General features: G+C 30.4%; 1 protein-coding gene across 5 annotated transcripts in view; it reads right to left on the bottom strand.

The window, feature by feature from the left end:
• Window positions 1–4,496: 4,496 nt before the first annotated feature.
• Window positions 4,497–23,626, bottom strand: part of LOC107994021 (diacylglycerol kinase 1) — a 78,584-nt gene continuing 59,454 nt past the window's right edge. For 2 of the 5 annotated variants that reach the window (XM_017050745.3, XM_062087264.1), the window contains 15 exons: window positions 19,868–20,002; window positions 19,453–19,669; window positions 17,444–17,608; window positions 8,653–8,775; window positions 8,240–8,289; window positions 7,694–7,768; window positions 7,044–7,281; window positions 6,591–6,796; window positions 6,259–6,432; window positions 5,898–6,192; window positions 5,700–5,824; window positions 5,319–5,606; window positions 5,053–5,257; window positions 4,796–4,977; window positions 4,497–4,708 (listed from right to left, as the gene is read on the bottom strand). In XM_017050745.3, coding sequence (XP_016906234.1) covers window positions 4,619–4,708; window positions 4,796–4,977; window positions 5,053–5,257; window positions 5,319–5,606; window positions 5,700–5,824; window positions 5,898–6,192; window positions 6,259–6,432; window positions 6,591–6,796; window positions 7,044–7,281; window positions 7,694–7,768; window positions 8,240–8,289; window positions 8,653–8,775; window positions 17,444–17,608; window positions 19,453–19,669; window positions 19,868–20,002 — 2,568 coding nt within the window. In that variant the 3' untranslated portion in view covers window positions 4,497–4,618. Of the gene's footprint in view, window positions 4,709–4,795; window positions 4,978–5,052; window positions 5,258–5,318; window positions 5,607–5,699; window positions 5,825–5,897; window positions 6,193–6,258; window positions 6,433–6,590; window positions 6,797–7,043; window positions 7,282–7,693; window positions 7,769–8,239; window positions 8,290–8,652; window positions 8,776–17,443; window positions 17,609–19,452; window positions 19,700–19,867; window positions 20,003–23,626 lie in introns of those variants that run through there. The other 3 variants (XM_017050746.3, XM_028664894.2, XM_062087265.1) reach the window with 3 other exon arrangements.

The raw sequence follows: 23,626 nt of genomic DNA, 5'->3' as shown, positions 1-23,626 counted from the left end.
ACTATAATAAACAGGCTTTTTTTTATCATACATAATTAATATCTTTTGGAAAATGGCAGTAGTGCTCAAATGTATGAAGACCCAAGAAAAATGGCAGTAAATTTTTTTTAATTCAAATATTTTTCAATAACGCTTAACTATTATAAATCCCAATATAACATTTTTTAATTTTTAACCCTTTGCATTTTATTTCGAGTTCCTCTGATAAAATTTCATAAAACAATATATTTTTTATTGATTTTAATTATTTAGGATAAATAACTTAAAATATAAATTAGAATCAATATAATTTGAAAAAATAAATACAACAAAAAAAAAATAAGTTACAACAACTGGAAAATAACAAATTTTTTAATATCAAAGTTTTTTTCATTCATTAAATATTATAAATAATTAATAAAATTAATAACTTTATATGGATTTTTATATGACAAAAAGCGGATATAGGTAACCAATTAAGATAACATTGAATCAAATTAAATCTTTGTTTAGAGTATGATTATGAAATGATTTTAAAAATGTAAATAATGACTGAAATAAAATGCATGATGTCATAAAGATATTTAGATTTGTATATAGATTGCCTTTAAGCGAATCAAGCGCTTAAGAGTTTAGATACAAGGAAATAGTAAATAGTATAGTCTCATGATAATTGATTCGATAATTGAACGATAAATAAATTATCGTTATGCGAATTGTAATAATTTTAAATGTATATTTATTTATTTATATTTTTATTTAAAAGTTTTATATTTTTCTTTTTCAGTTCATTGATTTTGTACTCGTAAAAAGATAAAAAAAATAAATATTTCCTTTAATATTATAATTTTTACATTTTTTAAATATAATAAAAAAAAATTATTTTCATAAAAAATTTAAATTTAAAAAAGAAAAAAATACTTTTTGATAGAATCAAAGATGATAGAAATACATTTGATATGTATAAGAAAATTTTTCAAAATCGATAAAAAATCAATATTATATATAATTTTTATTCTATTACATTTTAATCATATTTATTCAACGATTTAAATTAAAATATTCAAGATAGTTAATCAATTATATTAAAATATCGCGAATTTTTTTGAATTTTTAATTTGAATTCTATGATTCAATATTATTTTTTTGTCTTCTTAATTATCAATAAAAAATCTTTTTGTTTTTTGTCATTGAAATATTTTTATTTTATTGCTGAAAATAATAACATTGTTCTTTTAATTTATTGATTTTCTTACAAATCATTGAATGCGCTTAATAAAAAAAAAAATAATTGGTATATGCTATTATCAATGTTATTATACGTTATTTTTATATATAGAGTGTTTTATTTGAAAATATCAATTATTATTTTTTAATAATTATAATATAGAAATGCATTAACTTGAAAAAAGGAACTTTTTAAATTTGAAATTATTAAATAAGAACAATTCACATAAGGAGACATCAAGATATGAAATTTATTAAAATTTAGTAATTTTTAATTTTCAATATTCTTAAAAATGTAATAATTTCTGTTTAAAAATATTATCATATTATATCATATATATTGATTATAAATTAGAATATAAATATTTCTTTATTGAGGAAATCGATATTTTGCATTAAGGATTAAAAAGTTCGTTTTTATTATAAGTAATCGTTTTACGATTTTTCATCCTCTGCTATATGCATCGGAATATATATATATTTTTTTTATTTTTTCCTTTTTCATTTTTGATTTTTGGGTCTTTCTTTATACCATAATATTATACAATGACAAATATAGTGAGACACTGTGCCAATCCAATAGAAAAACAATATTATAATATTATTGTGCCAATAGTATTCATTTATTCACAGCTTCGCACAAAGAAACATGACAATATTTATTTTTAATTAGAGAATAAATAATAATATTGTCGTACTTCTTTCGTCCGATTTTTCTCTAATGAATAATATCTTAATCATTAAGATCTTAATGATTTTATCATTATAGATAAGCGTAATATTTCGATTCGTCTAACAAGAGCAACTATATATGTATATATATGTATATACATATACATATATATATTATAGTCAATCATATAATTGCTAAGAAAAGTATGCATATATTACGATTGTAAAGGAAGTAATTATTTTCGCGACGAATAAATTGTATATCAATTCTCTACATAAAACGGTCAAGAAATATATACTTGAAAATATTGACTCGTAAACGCTTGCCTTTAAAATGTCTTTTCATAGAAATTCATTTTGGGAACAATCTGTATTTGCTTGTAATTAAATAAATAACGAATAAATAAATAAAATGTAAAAAATATGAAAATGAAAATGAAATGGAGAAGAAATTTCATATTCTATTTACACGATAAAATTTAATCAATTTCAAGAAACAATGGATATCATTGATGTCGTTTGAATTGATTATATGAGATTAATGATCATCAATTACTACAAAATAAACTCTAAGATCATTTTGTATCGTTACATGAATTTTCGATGTTGTGATGGTCCCTGTGGGATTTCATATACTTGGTGTCATATTTTTCGTTACACTTTTTATACAAAAGCATAACATGATACGAAAGCAAAAATAGATACTTATAGATTATGGAATAATGTAAGTGAATTTGATGACATCGATCTGATATTGGATGAAAAATTTATTAATTTTTATTTTCATAAATCGATCGAAGCTCTATTATAGTATTCAATATTGCTACGATGATTTTTTGTTAAAATATGATTGGATTTGTTTCGATTTTTCTTAAAATTGACATTTTAGAATAATAATGAAGTGAATGTACATGAAGTGACATTTGTGTGTTTAGAAAATGAACATGATATTTTAATAAAAATATGAGTTAATTTATTAAAAAAAAATCAATTATTATTTATTTTTATTATCGGACGGAAAATTACTTTTGAAAAATTATAAAAAAATTCTGTAATTATTGACATACATTAGTTTGTTTTTTTTCAAAGATAATTACATAAAATTAATTAGTTATATAAAAAAATAAATAGCATGTCGATACTTTAGAGCAGTAGAAATGAGGCTATGAAAATTTGTAAATGTATAGAAGCGTTCGTCCGACAGACAATGAGGAAATGCATGCTAATGTAGTTTCGAAGAAGAATTCTACGAAAAATTCTATAAATTCTATACCACAATACTGATCATTATATGTAACACGTTGGCTGCATTGATTTTGATTAATATATTATATCTATGCTTGTCTTCTATTTATTTAACAATACAATATTTAATATATGTGTTCCGTTTCTATATTTTAATAATTCGTCATGCGTACAATCAAAAAAGCATCAACGTTCGTGTATCGATCAAAAGTGGCCAACGTGTAAAAAGATAATAGATTTAAAAAAACATAATTTATAATAATATGCAATTATAATATCGATTAATAATCTACATTGCATCTAATTGGAAATATATGTTTAATTTTAATAATGTTTGATTACATGATTTATAAACAAAAATAAATGCGAAATAAATTCATTGTTATTTTATCGTCGCGTTTGATTTGTTGATATGCTTACGATATATTGCTCCGGCTTGAGAGCCATCGAATAAATAAATAATATATTGGAATAAATAAATAAATAAATAAATAAATAAATAAATAAATAAAACCAATCGATTGTGATTTATATCTAAGCAGTTACGACTAAGCTTTCGTACAAAAATCTTAATGTTAAGAGAGGAAAGATAGATCTTTGATTGTTGGACGGAGTCGTGCAAAAAAGAGGAGCGATCTGAATTGTTTCATGCCGTTCGATAAATTCTTTTCTTTTCCTTTTTATAAAAGTAAATAGTTGTAAAATTGGTCGAGAATAGACAGATCAAAAGATAACATATATGTAGAATATAAAATAATATATATTATTCGTAAATACTCAATATTTAATTGGCAAATTAAATTTTATTTTCTTCATATATAATAAATATTATTTATCTAAGAAAAATGAACTGTTTATCCCCGACTATTCTGATTATAGCTTATTTTATGAAGAAATGAAATCTTTACAATATCTCTATGTTTTGTACAAAAAAAGAGAATAATTAAAATCATTGATAATATTATTTAAAAATAATATTATCTATGAGATTAAATAATATTATCTACGAGATTATTTTCTCTTTTGCATGATACCGTACAATCCGTCGGTATATTATTATACGCTCGATTGCAATAGTACAAGCTTGTACTTGTATATTTAAAGCGGTAGACTCAAACTACGGATTCGAAAAACAAAAAAAAACATTCGGTGCTTTTTAATATAATGTATAAAACGATTAAAATTTTATTCCGAACTTCTCAAAGCACCGATAATTTATGAGTCTACCGCTAGATTCTAAATCTAAGATGAACGATGCTTTATTATTCTCAAAAATACTGTATACAAGAATACCTAAGTTATGTCGAAGCTCGTTCCACGCGCTCGAACGAGCACAAAAACTGTATTAAATATGATCGAACTGATACGCTTCCTTTTCTTTTTTGTTTATTTAAGATAAGATAAAAGAGGCGGGATGACGCTGAAACTACGTTCTGATTGGAAACTGAATTAATGATTTCAATTCTTCAGTTTCATTATTTGATAATGTCAAAGTTCACCTCTTTAAAAACCGGAAAAAGCCTCGACCCTTCTCTGGTGGTGGTGCCATTAGCATTGGTACTTGGTTTTTATGTGTTATATGAATCTAAAATAACAAAACATTTTAATAATACTTTGATATTTATAATATATATAATAAAATTTTTATTAAATATTTAAAAAATCAACCTACAGTACATGGACCCTGCATCCATGGTTCACCATCAATTTGCATTGGAAAACGTTTGCTAGTAGTAATAGTGACGCTACTACACTGAGCCAATCTTCTACCGGAATGACGAAGTCCAGTTTTCACTTGACCCATATGCAAACAGTTTTCTAAACCGATCACTTCTATGAGATTGTCTCCAATATCTACAAATAAATGAAATATTTTTTAGTTTTAAATTTATATTTCGTTAAATAATTAATTATATATTAAGTGCATACCTTGTATTGCGGCTGTAAGATCTACGGAATTAAAACTGCTAGTACTGAGTTCTTTGTCTGGTCGTTTTTTCCGTTTGCCAAGACGACGATGTCTTGTATGATGTTCACCCCAGAGATTGGAACCTCCGTGAGTAAAAGGAATGTTTAATAATGCGACACCTTGGAGAGAAGGTCCATGTGCTAAATCCAATGGAGTTCCATCACACTAGAAATAAAAAAATGTAATCAATATTATTGGATAAATGGATTTAAGCAAATTTACATACAATAATTTCGAGGTCTTCATGAAGATTTTTACAGCTGGCAGCAAATTGTTCTGTGGTTGCGTATTCAAAATACCAAAGTTTATTTTTCATTCTACTATTGAATTTTTCGGGATTTTTCTCCCTTTCCATATGAAATTTTACACAAATCGCTGCGTCCACACCCACCGAGAAATAATTGTTAATGATATTATACGGTATACTATCTTGATTTGGTTTTTTCTCATCTTTTTGATCAAGTACTTCTATTTGCCAGCGATCCATCATTACAGGCGTTGCTTTCTCTATTTTCTAAAAATTTTATTAAGAAATAATATTAAATATTTTTAAAATATTTCTAAATTTTTTTATTAAAATATTTTCAATTATTATTTCATTACATACTTTGAGAACTTTATGGATAGCTTCTCCTTCATAACCACCACCCCATCGTAAACATCTTGCAAGATCATTGCCTGTACCCAATGGTATAACACCTACAGCGGGTTGATGTTCGAATTGAACGCGATCTGAAATTCAAAGACAAAATATTATTTATAAATGAGTTTTTTAAAGATCGAATTTCTAAATTATTAATTATACCCATTGTTTCTAAGACCCAGCCAACGGTACCATCACCGCCGCAGCAGATCACCTTAAAGTTTTCTACGTCTTTGAACATTTGTAAACCTTGCATAGGTCCACCCATGGCCAAATTATGAACTTGGCGCGGATTCAAGATGTATTGGAACTTCCTCAACATACGTTCGCCTTGCCTTCCTCCAGATTTTGGATTTATAAATACTAAAAGTGGCACGATCCCTGATGGTGGTGTAATTTGGAAAGACATTGCTGGTTGTTGATTAGTAGCTGTTCCAGATGTTAAGAACCCACTCTGCTAATAAAATTATTAATGAAATATTTAGTTGATTATATATTTAATTATATATCTTATTATACTTACTGCACTAACAGTTGATGAATCTTGTCCATGTTTACTTCCTCTTTTACTATCTCTTGATAACGATCTTTGCCTGTCCAGAACGACTGGACAAATCGCTGTAGGAGGGAGAATATGAACTGCATATTCACCAAGTGTACATTCCGCCCTTATTTGCGAGACACATCTGTTATGTAACTATAAAAATTTTGAAATTAATATAGTTTTATTCTTTATTATTTCTTTTTTAAATCTGATTCAATATAATAAAATATAATAATAATATAATATAATAATAATATAATAATTATATTATAATATAAAAATATAATAATTATAAAAGAAAGATTACTTACTGTTATTTGACACCATCTACAGTGTAAACCCGTAATTCCATTATAACTTTTGATAGTTTTTTTACATTTGAAGCATTTTCCGTGACAATTTCCTTCGACCCAATGATGCACCATTGTCTGGGATGTTTTTTTACTTTTAACGTAGGTGGCAATACAAGAAGCTGGCGCTCTTTGAACACATCTTTCATGGACCGTGTACTTGCAGACTGCATAAAAGAAAATAATTACTTTTATCTTTCTTTTCGATATCATTTTAAATAATAAAAATAACATATATTTTACAAAATTGTTTTTTTTATGGATTATTGAAGAATACAAAAAAGAAAAAAAGGAAAAAAAAAATATATATATATATATATATATAAAGAAATTACCAGATAAAAATTTTTAAGAAAATACGTGTAAAAAAAAAAAAGAACAATGCGATATCAAAGAATTTTCGATAATACTTACAAACACAGCAAAGACCCTTCTTCCCGAGACCAACTAACATATTTAAACAGAGATTACAATAGGCGGGTTTGCTAAAGTGTTTTAGCCTCCAGAGATGGTTACCATCTTCCTTTACATGAGAATCCAAGCCCAAAAGAACAAGTAAAGGTATCGTTGTAAGACCACCTCTTTTCCACTCTTCTAAAGACACTGTACCATCCGCATCATAATCTATTTCTATCATCATGTCTTGCAGTATCTATAAATATTGAGAGAACTTACATTCAGATATCGTTCATCAATTTCTCATTTTTTTGCTTTCTATAAACAAAGAAACTGTGAATTTTATACATATTTCTTACAAACATTTTTTTTTATTTGACTATAAATATAAATGTACATACGATTATAAATACATTTATTCTATGTTCGAATTTTAATAAATGATTAATTTATTTATTATAAAGAAAAAGAATTATTTTCAGATAATATAATATAATAGAATATAATATAATAGATAATAGATAATATATAATATAATATATAATATATAATATAAAAATGAAATTATCATGAAGCTAATTATTGGAAAAGAAAGTTATTAATGATTAAATTATTATTATATTATTATTATAATTTAATTATATATTAAATTATTATTTTTAATTTACCGGTTTCAATTCCGTAACATCCCATCCGAGATACTCGGCGACATTCATCATTTGATTGACTATGCAATCCATTTCCTAAAAATAAATAATAATATTATAATATTAAAATTTTGATTACAATAGATAAAGCATTTTCAAATCGATTTATTTCAATTTGTTAATAGATTTCGTTTATCAATATAATAATCATATTGATAGATACATCTATAATTAATTGATCGATTATTCAGTATCTTCATGATATAAAATCTATAATTTTTTTTTTTAAGATTGAGAAAGAATTATTGGAGAATTTCAAATAAAAAGAAAAATTAAAAATTAACTAATTACATTCATATATAGAATAATAATAAATAATAAATGATACAAAATATAATTTGAAATAAAATTCACCAAATTTTTGTTTAATGTCAAAATTTTACAATTTCATGTTTGCTTCGAAATTGCAATGAAATTACCAACTGAATATATTAATAATTAAAAGTTAAAGTTATGTTGTGTTTAAAAAAAAAAGAAAAAAATTAAATTTTTTCTTGTTTTATTTACATTGGTATCAAGAACTCCGTTTCCATCTGTATCATATAGCCGGAACATGACTGGAAAAAAGAAAGAAATGCAAATGAATTAATATCATCGAAATTAGCGTGCAATGAGTTGTAGTAGATATGCAAATTCAAGTGCATTATATATGAACATAGATAGCGAATTAATCTTCTGAAGAAACAACTGACTTTACATATGATATCCGAATCTGAATGTTTAAAAAGTTTGGAATATATCGTTCAAATTTTCGAGATATTAATGATCAAATTTTCTTTTATCGATTCATAATAAAATATAACACTTTAATGAGAAGGGGTTGTTCATGAACTTAGAAATCATATATAAAATATCATATCAAGGTTTGCCTTCATAGAGTGTAATTAATTTTGAACGATACAAAAGAAACGATTACTTACACTCTAATTTATCTTCTGGTCTGCCAGCCTCCAGAAGAGAAAGATAGCACACAATATCCTTAAGACTGACTTTAATCGAATGGACGTCTATCGTGCTTTGCTTTCTAACGAGATGTCTCATTTCTAAAAATTGAAAAATAATAAATGAAGTTAAAAATTTTGATCGATTTCAAATTTATTTTTTAATTACTTAATGACTTTAAGATCTATCACGAAATCTATAGTTTATTTCTTTACTTTATTATATAATAACTCTTTTATCACTATCTTTTTCTTTAAAGAAATTTTATTTTTTTAATTTGTTTTTTCAACATTTCTTTTAAGAATTTTTCATTTCTCATTCAAACTATTTGCATAGTTTGTAATTTCGAAAACAAATATGTCTGAATAACATAATATTATGATTGAATTTCTTCTTTTTCTTCTTATAATATTAATAATTGACAGAATACATTTTAAGAATAAAAGGAAATTGAAAATTTTAATACTGGTGGCGCCATCTCGCGGATGGACGGTGGAAGCTTCGACTTGTTACGCGGGTTATAGAACATGCAAGGAGGTATTCGTGACGTCATAAACAAAGAAAGCAATATCGTGCGAAAAGGACACACTAGCGCCACTAACTATATGCGCATGCGCAGTAAAACTTTCTAATATATCGAAAACATTACATCGAAAATTAATTAATTATTAGTTTTTTATACAAAATTTCTTTACTTTTAAGATCGCATATCAAAGCTAGAACCTCAAGCAATTTTCTCATATAAATTTTAGTATGATTCTCTTCTTAATTAATTATTTATTAATGATTAATGCGTCGTGTACGGATTGACGTAACTGATATTCAATACATTTTTCTCTAATTTCACATTATTATGAGATTTATTTACAGATATGAATATATACATCAGAAATATGATTTTCTCCACTACATTTGTGTATAATTTTTATTTATAACTTCATTCTCGTTTGAATGAATAAATCGATTGTTTATTATAATCGCAAATTGCAAACTTCTTATTTGATTTTTGACATGCGCAATAAAATTTTTTAATATATCGGGATGACTACGGTGAAAATTAATTAATTATTACTTTTATACTAAAAATTTTTATATTTTTAAGGTTGTATCTCAAGGTTAGAAGCTCGAGCAAATTTCTCATATTAATTTTAACAAAAAATTTTTTTCAACTAATTATTTATTGGTACTTATTATACAGAATGTCTCAATCGTAAATTCTTGATCTATAACTTAGTAACAATCGATTTATTCGTTCAAACGAGAACAAGATTATGAATAAAAATTATATGTGAATGTAGCGGAAGAAACAACATTTCCGACATATATCTATATTTATAAATAAATCTCATAATAATGTGAAATTAGGGAAAAATGTATTGAATATCGGTTAGTCCGTACGTACCGTATCATTGATAATCATTAATAAATAATTATTTAAAAAGAGAATCGTACTAAAATTTATACGAGAAAGTTGTTTAGGATTGTAGCTTTGATATGCGATCTTAAAAGTATGGAAATTCTGTATAAAAAACTAGTAATTAATTAATTTTCGATGTAATGTTTTCCATATATTAGAAAATTTTATTGCGCATGCGCATATAGTTAGTCGCGTTTATTCTGTATCCTTTTCGCACAATATTCCTTTCTTTGTTTATGACGTCACGAATACCTCCTTGCATGTTCTGTAACCCGCGTAGCAAGTCGAAGCTTCTAGCATCCATCCGCGAGATGGCGCCACCAGTATTAAAACTTCAATTTTTTATTTTCTTTTCTTGTCTAACTTATATAGACAAAATGTACTTTATGTTTCTATATGTATATAATATCAAATTCTATATATATATTTTTGTCTTTTTTTTGTTTTATATATTTCGTAAATGTATCTCTTCTGTTACGTATATACTTTACACATATTTTATAAATATATAAATATATTAAATTTTATAATTAAATTTTGTAACAGAAAAAAAAAATTAAAACAATGATTAAAGCAATATAAAGAAACTATATTAATATAATAAGTATAATTAAAAAACAGATAAATAAAATGTTAGATAATATATGCTTTTATATGATACTTTTAGATTATATTTTCCTTATTGTAAAGCCGTGAAATTTAATAAAAACTGAAATTTTTTTTGTCTATGTCACGATAATTTAAAAATTCTAGAAAAAATTCACGTGCCACTTCTTTTCCAATTATATTTTCCTGATATAGAATTATAAGTCTCAGAAATTTTGATTTTGTACAGAAGACTATAATCTGAGAGGAGGTAGAGGAATTTTTTTATTTCCAATAATATTGGAAAATTTTATACGAAACATAACGGATTCAAAATCATCATACATACATGCATTTATAATTAGAATATACATGTATTAATAAAATGGATGTTTAAATTGTACATGCACGTGTATTTTAAAATACGTGTATTCGAAACAACGACTTCTCGATTTTATATTATAGCAGATTGTTTTATAGAAAGTCAATTTTAACTTACAAGAAACAAAATGAATGGCGACGATCAAAAATCGATTTTATGTAAAAATGATTATGTACTCTTTTGAGGGAGCACTGCTTCACTAGAGATACGAGAAACTCATCGAATTGTATATGTTACTTAACCTTATTACGAATAAAAGCCTTATGAATTATCATTAGAAATATAAGATCTAACACAGGCGAATTATGTGACATCAGTTGCGATTTCGTATCTGTATGATTTGGCACTTCTGTAAGAATATTTAATGACGTGATCTCATTAGATATATAAATACATAAATATATCGAATAATATCACATCACTATTGCGAAATCTCAACGTGTCATCATCACTCATGCTCCATATATAAAAATAAAAAAAAATATTACTTATAATCTTGACATTAGTGACACTATTAGAGTTTGAACCATTGTATTATACGAATTCTCGTGATGAATTTCTCTTAGATTAGCTTTTCGAATATAATTGGCGACGTTTGAATCGGCGAAAAGTGATGGAAAGAATTATTTTTAGATTAAAACGAAACAATTTCGTCAGCGATGTCTAAGAGGCTCTACAAGGAGAACCTGTTGCTTCGCGCAGAGAGATTTGGGAGCCAAGTATCGATGCGTGTACACGAGTGCTCTAATTATAACGATCGAACGTTGCACGTGTATGGCCGTTCGTAGATAGATCTTGTCGCGACGAATATTCTTGGAACGATATTTGTAAGCAGAAATTTCACGTGTAATTTCAACCGACACGTAAACAATTTCTCCATCCAAATGATCGGAACGTAACAAACGTTTGTTTCGATTACGCGTTTCTCGGGAAGATATTGAAAGATAATTGGCTGTTCTGTTATGCACCTTCTTGCAATAATCTCTCGATTTGGAATAACCGAGAAATATTTGTAATCTTAACTTAGAGAAATTAAAGAGAAGACTTAGAGATAAGACTTAGATCCCCGTTTGTAGATCTTTGCAAATTATTTCGGTAGATTATATTACGAGAAAGATTATAACAACGTTTTCTGAAGATTAAACAAATAGCTTCTGAATGAATATATTTGAATATTGATGATTTCCAAATGGCCTTGATAACGTAGCTTAATCCTCGATTAGACCAATAGATTAGACATTTATTACAATTAGATTTATCTTACTTTTTTCCCACGAAAAATACAAAAACTCTGATACCTTGAAGCGTTGCACGATTGGATCATCTACGATTTCGAATTATACTCCTACGAGTCCAATTAATCGGAACTATGAAGACATCGAAGATGATTCCGCGAAACATCAAAATAAAATGCGATTGTTACGTTCTCGATAAAAATAGCATCGAATCGAAGACGAGACAAAGCTTGGAACACAATATTCCCTCCCTGTAATTCCCTCCCGTGATTTTACGAATCTGCGCATACATAGGCGGCTGAGATGTGCAAGAGAATAGAGAAGAAAGAAAGAAAGAAAGAAAGGAAGAAAGAAAAAAGATGGAGAAACGGATAAAGCGGATGGTCACGAGGGAAATAAAGTCGGTCGATCAATCGCGAACGATTTATCTTTAGTACGCGCAACAACACGTTGAAACAAATTCACCGACTATTCTATTACTATATTACTCTCCTGCGATCCATTTTGCCTCGTCCGTGATTTTTTGATGGCTATATGCCGCGATTTATCTCGCGGCGATTTCGAATGACGCACGAAAATCGAACCGTGCCTCTAAGAAACTCGTGGAAAAATTCTTTCCTCGTTTCGAGAAAGGATCGTGTCGTTGTAACTTCCCACGTATATTTTATCATTTTAGGAGTAAAATGTGTCGAGATTTACTCTTGACAGAGTATTTTTCGCGAGTGGAAATTATTAAGATGATAATTTCCAAGACTTTTAAATGTATTCGTAAATCCTCAGGAAGAGATATCATTTTGCAATAAATTGGAAATGCTGTTTTCGAATATTTGCACTCAAGATAGCAACAAGATAAACAAGAGAAAATTAAACATTATCCCTTAACATACCACTTTCCTATTCAAACGACAAATTGACCGGCTATTAAATATTTCGAATATTTTCAACGATGCAACGCGAAGTTTCGAATAATGATAAAAAGGGGATGATAGATTCCCTAATTATTCGTTCGAAACAACGAAACTAGGGATGAAAGAAAATTTCATCGATCATCGAGGAACAGATTCGTTTCGAGAAGTTGACTTCAATTTATTCCATCGAGCAACTGGAGGATCACTGCGAACGATTAATTTAATTGAAACCATCGATGCTCGCCGGATGACACGATTGATTGCTTCGCCGCTACGATCACAGCTGTAATGAATAACCGGATGGGGGCTAACTTATTCGTTATTTCCGATTTCATTTCGCCGTATGAATAGAATCATACAATCAATTCACCACGTGCATTGTTTCCCGCGGCGATTAATCCGACACCACCCTCTACGATCGAAATGGTTTTTCGATCGAAAGAAAAAAAAAAATAGGATGTTCTTCGATGTCATTTTCATTTGACAAAAGGCCTTGAATGTTTCGGTTTGTATATTGGTCGACGACGCAAGCGTATTTTATGTCAACGTGGATATTTATGACATTCAATTTTCGTTACATACATCGAGAAACATTCCATTTAGATAGAATTTATTAATTTTCGGCGAGAAGATTGTATAATATCGTATAAGATTGTTTAGTCATAAGATCTTTCGAATTATTTACAAAAATGGAAAGCGACAAGAAGAAGTTTTGAAAGATATTTACTTGTAAAATTTTTATTGTTGATTGAAAGTAATTAATGTAAAGTAAGACAACATTCGTTTGTCTTCTATACATATCGTATAATAATTGTATATCATATATCATTGATGCTAATAAAGTTTCCAATTTATTTATTGGATATTTAAAAGTTCTCAAAAAAATCCATTATTCGTTTAAATTATTACTAATCTTTAATTTCCTCTAAAAAGTTTCCTTTTCCTTACTCACCTTCCTTCAGCAACGCACCAGGAATATCCGGTAAACATATTCGATCGTTCTTCAACATCATTGCCTCGACAATCGATACTTAACGAGCAACGTAGTTTCACAGACTAAAAAAAAAAAAAAAAACAAACGCGAAAACTGTGCAATCGTGAATAATATCAATTACAAGCGATCGCGATTATCGTAGGGCGGGAAATATGAAGATGACACTTGTTGCTTCTCGCGTGACTCGAGAGATACTGAGAAAGTATATCGAGAGAGATTGAAGTCGAGACGAGTCTCGATGTTCTCTCTATGCTTGACGTTATTTATACCGGATGATACCGGTTCGCGTTATTTCGGGGATCGAACGAGTACGCAAACTCATTGGCGAGTAGCGGGATAATTAAATGGCGAGAAGGGGGTTCAAATGGAGATCTAGAACGGCAAAATTTCAGATAAAGAAATTAATAAAAGCGTGGCGTAAAATAAAAGAAATAGTTTGGATATTGTAGGTACAAATGATAAAAAAAGATTCCAATCTAAAACGCGATAGTTTTTGAGTAGAAGAATTACATTTCTCTAGTAGAAGAATAATTTCGAATACTTTGTTGAAATAAAAATCCAAAAATTGTACCTTTAATAATAATAATAAGAGTTTGCTTATAATTCTGTGTTCTTGCCAGTTGGAACAAATTAGAAAATTATTAGGAGGTGTAGTTAATGGAAGATTATAATAGCAGATATATAAGCGGAAAATTTTATTAATGAAAGTTCAGAAGCGTAGGATAATTTGATTAAAATGAACAGAAGATGTTTTAATTTTGCATTAGAAACGGCTGTTTATGCTACGTATTTTTTTCGATCTTTCCGCGAAAGATTTTTTAAACGAGATTGACCTTTCTGATCAAGGAAGGAGGTGACAAACCGTTTAAACCGAGGCAAGAACACATCGTTTGATGTCTCCGTTCCCTCAACTCTTTTCATGTTTCAAAAATATCGCCTTTGAGATTTCTCTCTCTCGTCCGAGACAACTCCGCAAACAGTCGATCTAGAATTTTCACGGCTTGCTTCGTGACATTTTGCAAAGATCATGCTGTCATTTTAAAATGGATATTTACGCGGTTTATTGGAACTAGGAAGTCGCGAAGATTTAGTCTAACTCGTCAAAATCACGCGTCAAACTCTGCTAAACATTTCCCCACGCATTAAAGGTCATCCCAGCATTACCTGAGTTTTTTAATAGACCCTTTCATCTACGTAACGGGCGAATTTTACACAATTTCATTTATACGACTCCATTTATACCAAACTCTAGTTTTAATTAATTCTAATTAATTAATCATGATTAATCTCTGATCGATTAAATAATTCATATTATTGGAATACGAATTTCAATTATTAAGAGCGAAAGATCATAGATAGAAGCGAGATTATATTAATCAATATGATCAGACTAAAATAAATAAAACTTTACTATAATAACTTAAAAAATTTTGCCTTCATTTTACTATAACCAATTAATATCGAATATTTTCCTTATCCTATTCAATTCCTGATCACAATGGGGCATATAGATATCCTAACAAAACTTTTCAGAATCGAAAAATCTTACCTGTATTTTTTTCTTTCTTTTTCTTTTTTTCGTTTTTTTCAATATTATTCGTCGAAGATGCTACTATACTTCCGGTCGAGAGTCACAATCCAACCGCATTCAACGATCCCACTATTCCCGTGAATAATGCATCAGCGTAAAAATCGGTGGGTGTACGGAATGAAACCTTTCCTTATCATATCAAGCGTAACCCAGGCTCCCCAGGCAAAGGAGATTCCGCTCCATTCTCGGAACGCACATAAATTTTTCCACCAGGCAAAGGGTATTCTCGTGTCGCTGCTCCGTTTCAACGTTTCCTCAGCTTGATCCCCGTAGAATATTGCGCTCCCGATATTTTCGCCCCGATACACAAATTTCTCCGGCCCAGACGGACGGTTCCATCAGTATGGAAATCACCTCCACCCCCTTAAATTGAAACTTCACGAAAGTCGAGCGACAATAATGCGCCGTTCCGCGGCTTTATCGCGTTATTTATCGCGTCCACTGGCCCCGTGTCTTTAACCGAGGATTCGAATGATCGATATTATTCTCGGAAGAGGAGGAAATCCTTCGAGTTTGTAGTACGTGCGTAGTGGCGAGATTTCCTTCGATAAGTCTTCCGTTTTCGAATCTTATGCCGATTTAGTTACCGTCATCATCATGTTTAAGTTGAGAGAGACTTTTGCTTTTGCCTTCTCTTAAAATTCTCTTAATATTGGTTACAAAATTTTAAGAAAAATCGTTGCTTCTTCGATATGACGACGAGGAAAGGAAGAAGAGAAGTGCGAGGGGAAAAATAATTTTTTATCGAGTAACTTAGGACGTCGAGAGTTTTTTGCACGCATCTCGCGCGCGTTTGTGTGAATAACGCGGAGAGAAATCGATTACAGTATCATCATCGAGCTACCACGAACTATATTAAGTCGTACACGTCCTTACGAGTTTTACGGTTTCGGGCAGCTTTTATGGGCATCGATTTGTTTGCCAACTTATATGTCACGGCTCATCGTAAAGAATCTTACGATCATGGAGAGGAAGAAAGAATGAGGTAAGATCATCTCGCGATATTGTGTCGTTTAACTCGAGATTGCCCATAGGCGTGGAATTATTCTTCTTTGGAATCGGATATTTATCCATTCCGCTCCATTATGCTCCTCCAGACGGAACCTTTGTGAATTCCATTCGAAATGCGAAACACAAGTTATAACATCGCGCTCGAGTTAAACGGAACCATCTTATTTGCCTTCCACGTAAATTTCTGCCTTGTGCTCAAATGCGAGTTTCATGTTCATCGTCGTTCAGGAACTTTAATACCTTTTTTCGATTTTAGATCGATGCAATAATAGAGATAAACGAGCGTTGTTTAAAATAATCAAAAATTATCTAAAACGTAAAAAATATTTTAAAATTATTCTTGAAAAGATCCGCGGATAATTCTGACAGAATTTTTATTGACTAATTATTATTGACTTAACAATTATTCACGTAATGTTATTTTCTACTTTCCCGCTTTTTCCACGTCACGCAAATTTTACAAGGAAAATATTTTTTCTAATTTATCGCGACAGCAAATGCATCGTCAAAGGTGGAAAGAAGAAAAAAAAGTAAGTGAAAATGGAGCAAACGGTCTATCAGAGGGACGTAATCCCGTTGCATTTGGACGGGATGACGTCCAGGAGCAAATTGGTTGACGGTATCGTTAATATCAAGCTCGACCTACCTTCTAATTTCCCGTTGTTGATGAGGAGCGAATTGTTCGACTTCCTGGACGAATTCCGCGACATTTGGCTATGGCTCGGGCTGCTGTCCGTGCTCTTTTTCTCTATCACGTCATGGCAACTGTACGACGTGTGCTGTTGTATCGTCAATATGGGATGAACGCTTCCTTGAAGCCCGTCGATGGAACACAAGGGAGAATATTAGTATTATTGACGTGATCGGATGACTCGAGAGTAGGATTACGGGGTTTGTGATATATCGCGAGCAGATTCTCGATTTAATGGCAGGGAAAAGAACGTCTAATGGACGATCGTGGCAAGTTTATCGCTTTCTGTTCCTCTGATCCGATCAATCAGATAAAACAAGCAGAGGATAGACCGACATTCGATATGCGTGTGAGCGTTGATTTCCCCCCAATGTTCAATGTTTGGTAGACAGGCAGAATTACCGATATATCGTCCGTAATGTTAATGCGTTAAATTGTTCTTTCTATATTATTGTTCCATTTGCGATTGGAGAGAGTTTCGATTTTAAATCTGGATCGTTTTCGATTTGATGGAAAGAATATTTAGACATGATATGATTGTTATGAAAGTATATTCGTTTGTACGATTGATATGTTAGAAGATTATGTTCCCTATATTGTTAATTTTTATCGTGATGCGTTCTATTGTTTTGATTTTAATTTTTAAAAAAATAGGCGTCTTGTTGGATCGTTAAAATTTTTAACAAACACATTTATTACGCTCTACACGGATTAACAGCGATACATAATACATTCTTTTATTTATAATATTCATACAAAGCAAATAATCAAAGAGAAACGTGATCAAAGTGAGATTTTTCAGGATCCATCGTAGTACACGGTGCACAAAGAAAAATGTATCATTGATTTAATTTTTCTCGCATTCTTCACTTCATCCTTTTTTTGTTTACGCTCCAATTTTACAAAGAAACGTTCCGGTGAACAATTGAAAAACTTGACAAAAGAACTGCACAACGAAATCGCACGTTGTGTGCAATTCTATTTTTTTTCTTCAAAGCTCAGATTATCGTAGTATCGCCATTGGACAACCAAATCTTCTTCTGGATCTTCAGCTTCGCAAAATGAAAAATTGATCTGATCAATGGTGAGATTAAATCAGCGAGATGAAATCGGTAATCATTCACGGTAATCCACTTTTTATCGATTTTTTCGCTTTCGCTTCGAAACTCGTCTCTATGCTGTTATTCGTTCGTGACAATATAACAGAAATATTCGATCGTGCAATTTATCACTCGTTATTACAACGACGAATGAGACGAATGACAGATAATTGACGAATATTGAACATTATTTTTTTGAGATATACTATATGATTTTTTAAATTATACAATGGTAAAATTTATTTATTCTGTACTATCGGAAATTGTAAATTATTTGATCTGCTAAACTATATTCAATAACTATTCAATCTTCCAATTATGAGAATATTTATGCGTATCATTGAAATTTAAATCAATTTTTTCAATGATTTATATTCTATATTTTTCAACGTCGTTCGTAGTATTTCATGGAGCATTTGTAAGGATAAAATAATGTTCAGAGGATATGTACGTATAGCGTGCATTACGTAGTTCTCTTAGAATTGTCTATGGACAGTGAAATGTATTACAAGTATCTATCGTCTGATCCTTTCGTATCCCGTGAGAAATAACCATTTAGTGCAAACGTTTCATTGTTTTCTCTTTAGAGTATGTTAATATTGCATAATATGGTTGTAAACCGGTGAAAAATGATTCAACGCGTTTACGTGTAAGTATATTGCGTTTACACTGTAAATATCTTTATCAAAGATCTAAATTTATCATCGAAGGACACTCTAAATAGACTTTTCCTTCGTCAACGCTTCAAGGATTAAACGAGCGAGTAATTAAAACAATAATAATAATTTCCTCTCTGTCAAAAAGTTTTCAAAAATTGATTTTAAATAATAATTCCACCCTTATGAAAAATAATATTTTAATTACCTGTGCGTGCTCTGGTGGAGACTTCACTGTCCGTTCTATGATGTCCCAACGCCTGCAATTTCTCCGTGAGACCGTGAATTTTGTCAGCCAAAGAGGAACCGTGTCCACCCTCCGACGATGTTCCACCAGGTAGACCTGTGCTGTTCACGTTGCTGCTGGACGTTGTGTGAGACGTAATGGCGGCACAAGCGGTTGTCGACGAAAGCACGGCCATTTCCTGATGCAAAGATTCCTATCTCTGATAAATCTTCGAATATTTAATTCAAAAATCAGCGTGAAAAATTTGATCGAACATCGAATACATGGAATGGATTATATAATATTAATACAATAACAATACTTGAAAATTATTACTAATTTTTTTTCTTCTTAGATAGAAAAATCTTTAGAAAAATTATAAGAAAGAATATCCTACCTTAAAAGCTTTCCCATCGACTCCTCGTGGCACCTTTTTAACGAACGACAAAAAAAGATGTCGTGAAAGTTCGTCAGGAGTTGTCACTTCGAGATAGGTGTCCAGAAATTTACGAAATCCCTCATAATCAATATCCTGAAACAAAGATTCGCTATCTTAGTGATAATAATACTTTAAATCTATTCCAAATGTTAAACGAACACGCAATTATAATCAAATTGGCAATATCCAACGAAAGATTGTTTTAATTTTAATTTACGATCAAGTTCTCAATCAAAAAATAATCAACCAACGATAAGGCATCAACTGATAAATACGGTAAGTTCATTATTTAAGGGAATCTATTTCGAAATTACGAGCTGTTTATTGCGCAACCGGATCGATGTCACTTAATTTAATTAGTCATTAACCCTGAAACCTATCGTAGAATATATTGTATTCATGTACAATTTAAATATAACATCAAATTATCAAATCCCTGATCCGACATATTAAAACAAATTTTCATTGGAGAAAAATATAAAACTCGTCATTTCGAGCTTGTGGAAAAATTATCAAAAATCAAGATCATTGAGACTTAAAGATCAAAGATGGTCATAAAAATATTCAATATAATACGTATAATTCTTATCAAAATTTTTTTCTTGTAATCTAAATTATTCACAAGATTTGACAATTTTTAAAATATTTTTTAATTATTTATTATATCATAGTGTGCTAAAAATGCTTTCCAATTTTCCCAACCAGTCAATTTATCGGATCTTCACGATTCCCATAGTGAATATATTAGCTCGATAATAGCAATGGACATCTTGTAATCAGTAATGCTGAATAGTTTGCTCGGGACTGGTCGATCTAGATCAACGGCTATTATACATGGATTATGCGGTGATCTAAATCTTGTTAACGCATAAGCTTTCCGCACACAAAGGCGGCACACCGTGTTCGCGGTACGAAATGAGATTCTATCACGCGCTTCAAATCACCATACGAGAAATTTCCTGTCCAGAAAATGACCTTTCATCCGACCGTAAATTCAGATAGGAGAGATATTAAAATCGTTTCCCGAAAAGATTAAAATAACGGCGCCGATTGTAACGTAATCGTTTCCGGCGGAAAGCGTATGCAAGGGAAATCTTTGGACACTTGTCTCGCCACCGATAGTCGCACACCAGAGTCGAAATTAAATTTGACTCGAGGCTCAGGTGAAAGTTGCTCGAGCACCTGGGTAATGAAGCAATTGCTTTAATTGATTGGATATTTAACTGGGCTGACGGCCCTTATACCTGTTGATCAAGAGCAAGAAATATCGTAATGTTACTTGACGGAAAATGATCGAATGGGGAAAATTGATTGCACGCCTTTCCCCATTTATTACACTTAAATTAAGTTATATATTTAAATTGAAGAGTAATCGGAATTAATCATCGTAATATCATAGAGATTAAGTTGTACAAGTATCATTCGCCCCGATGAATAACAGCAACTTCGACTTTGAATACTTTCCACATTCGAGCAATATAAACATGATTATCACTTAATACTTGCTGGCGTCGTTAATTAATTCGTTTTTCGCTTAACAGAATTTTGTTCAACACCTGTACAGATATTTAACATAATCGATAATTACAACACCTTGCAACATGCTCGCGTGAAATTAATTAACATTCATTAGTCGCCGCTTATGAATGCCAATTATAATTATTCAGCTGTTTATTTCAGTGAAGGTGTCTCGAGTAATGTGTTTGCGATATCACAAATGATTAATTATCTTGGTATTTTAATGTGTGTTGCCTTCGTTATCACAACGCTCATTATAAACACCCTTACTTTAATAACGTATTATATTTTTCCATTTTTTGTTGTAAATCTCCACTTATTACAAATTATATAACGGTGATTATAATTAATAATTTGCGGATCTCGTTGAGAAATTGGACAATCGACCATTTTATTTACGGAAGCTTTCCGAGTTTGCAGAATCAGGATTCAGGGTTTTCGCCTAAGTTCGTCAGGATCTTTTAATTGCAAGTCAAGTTAATGAGGAAACAAGCCACGAGTCGCTAACGACCAACCCAGTTTCGCGTTTTATTTGAACAGATCCGTTCGAGAGCGACATTTATCGATGTTCCGGCGCCAAGGGCGTTGCCTTTTGTCATTTCCTTCTCCCATCTTTCCTCCTTTCCATCTCTTTTTCTTCACCTTCTGTTCAACACCATGGACGATAAAGCTCCGGAACGAACTACAGTTAGAGAAAAGAGCGTAGTTACTTACGAGCTATAACGGAACATGTTCGTCCCGAAATAAGGGATTATCCCAAGAAAAAAAGAACAATTTATCGATATCGATACACGTAATCGAAACGTGTTATTATTTCGCTCGAAGTATACTCAATTTTCTAATAAAATATCGCGTTGCTCATAGCTTGAGATTCGAGAAATTTTGCGTTTCGTTTTATACATCTTATCGAGAGGATCGGTTACTTGGATAAATATATTTGAAAGGATTAAAAGATTTTTGTGAACATTTGAAGATATCGATTTCCCGTATGTTTTTTTTTTAGAATATAATTTTTAGAAATACATGCGCACAACTGTATATGAAAACTCTTAAAGTTTCATGAAATTATATGCATTATCATCGATTTTGATTATTTGTATTTATACTCTTTCAAGACTCTAAGAAAAGAAAGTTATATCATTTAATAAACAGATGAACTGCATATATTTTTACATGATAACCGCTCTTTATCGAGTTTTTTCAAGAATATACAAGAAAACTATAAAATTGTTTGTATGAATACTTCGAATCCCCTTTCATTATCTTCCTCTCTAAAGTAATTTCTCCGTACGGAAAACATAGACTTGGAAATGGAATTCGCAAATGCACTTGTTATCGATCGATTAACCGCGGATGCAATTGGTCCGGCGAATGCTCGAATTTACTACTTAATAGGCAACGCGGCATATACGCCACAATCGTATTTAACAGGGTGTTTTCACGAACAAGGAACAAGCAAGCAACAAGGGACCGTGAACATTACCGATTTTACATTCTATTCTAAAGTGAAACAACCGATTCAACCTGATCGTAACTGTAACTAACGATTGTACTCGGGTCACGGTTTACGACTTACTCGTTGGCCGGTTAGTTAAGCCAAGTGGTGCACTTTCAGCATCTTCCTTAAAAGGCCCCTACAATTTTAACGAGTCAATATAATTTTCATGATGAGAGAGAGAGAGAGTGAAATAGAGAGGGGCAAAGAAAGGAAAGTTCTAATAGATCGTTTTTCTACAGTAATTTTGAATGGCTGTAATCATTAAATGGTGTACACTTGTAAATCATTTAAATCTCGATTGGTAAGTGAAACGCTTGTTACGACGTCGCTATGGCGTAAAAAGAACAGTATACAGTATATAGAGTTTTGTGGAAAGCTGCTTTTTACGACGCCGCTTCGAAGTTGTGCAACGAAAGCGAAAGAAGGAAAATGTTTCGAAAGGATACGATTCGTAATATTTTAACAAACTTAATTTTTCATTCGATTATTATTCTATCAACTTTTGATAACTAATAACTGTATTAAAAAAATATTATTCCAAATCTTTTTCGAAGTTCAATCTACCGAACAACATTTTATTGATAATAAAATTGTAAAAATTGCTGTCTCACCGAACTTGGCGGAAGTTCAACAATAATCTGAGAAGAAGTCACGTGGAGATTCATCAAGGCGATTGCTTTAATAAATCAAAATATTATTCC

This window comes from Apis cerana, linkage group LG1 (genome assembly GCF_029169275.1).
Source record: "Apis cerana isolate GH-2021 linkage group LG1, AcerK_1.0, whole genome shotgun sequence".
NCBI lineage: Eukaryota > Metazoa > Arthropoda > Insecta > Hymenoptera > Apidae > Apis > Apis cerana.
The sequence above is the reverse complement of the archived record's forward strand: the minus strand, read 5'-3'. Positions and strand labels throughout refer to the sequence as shown.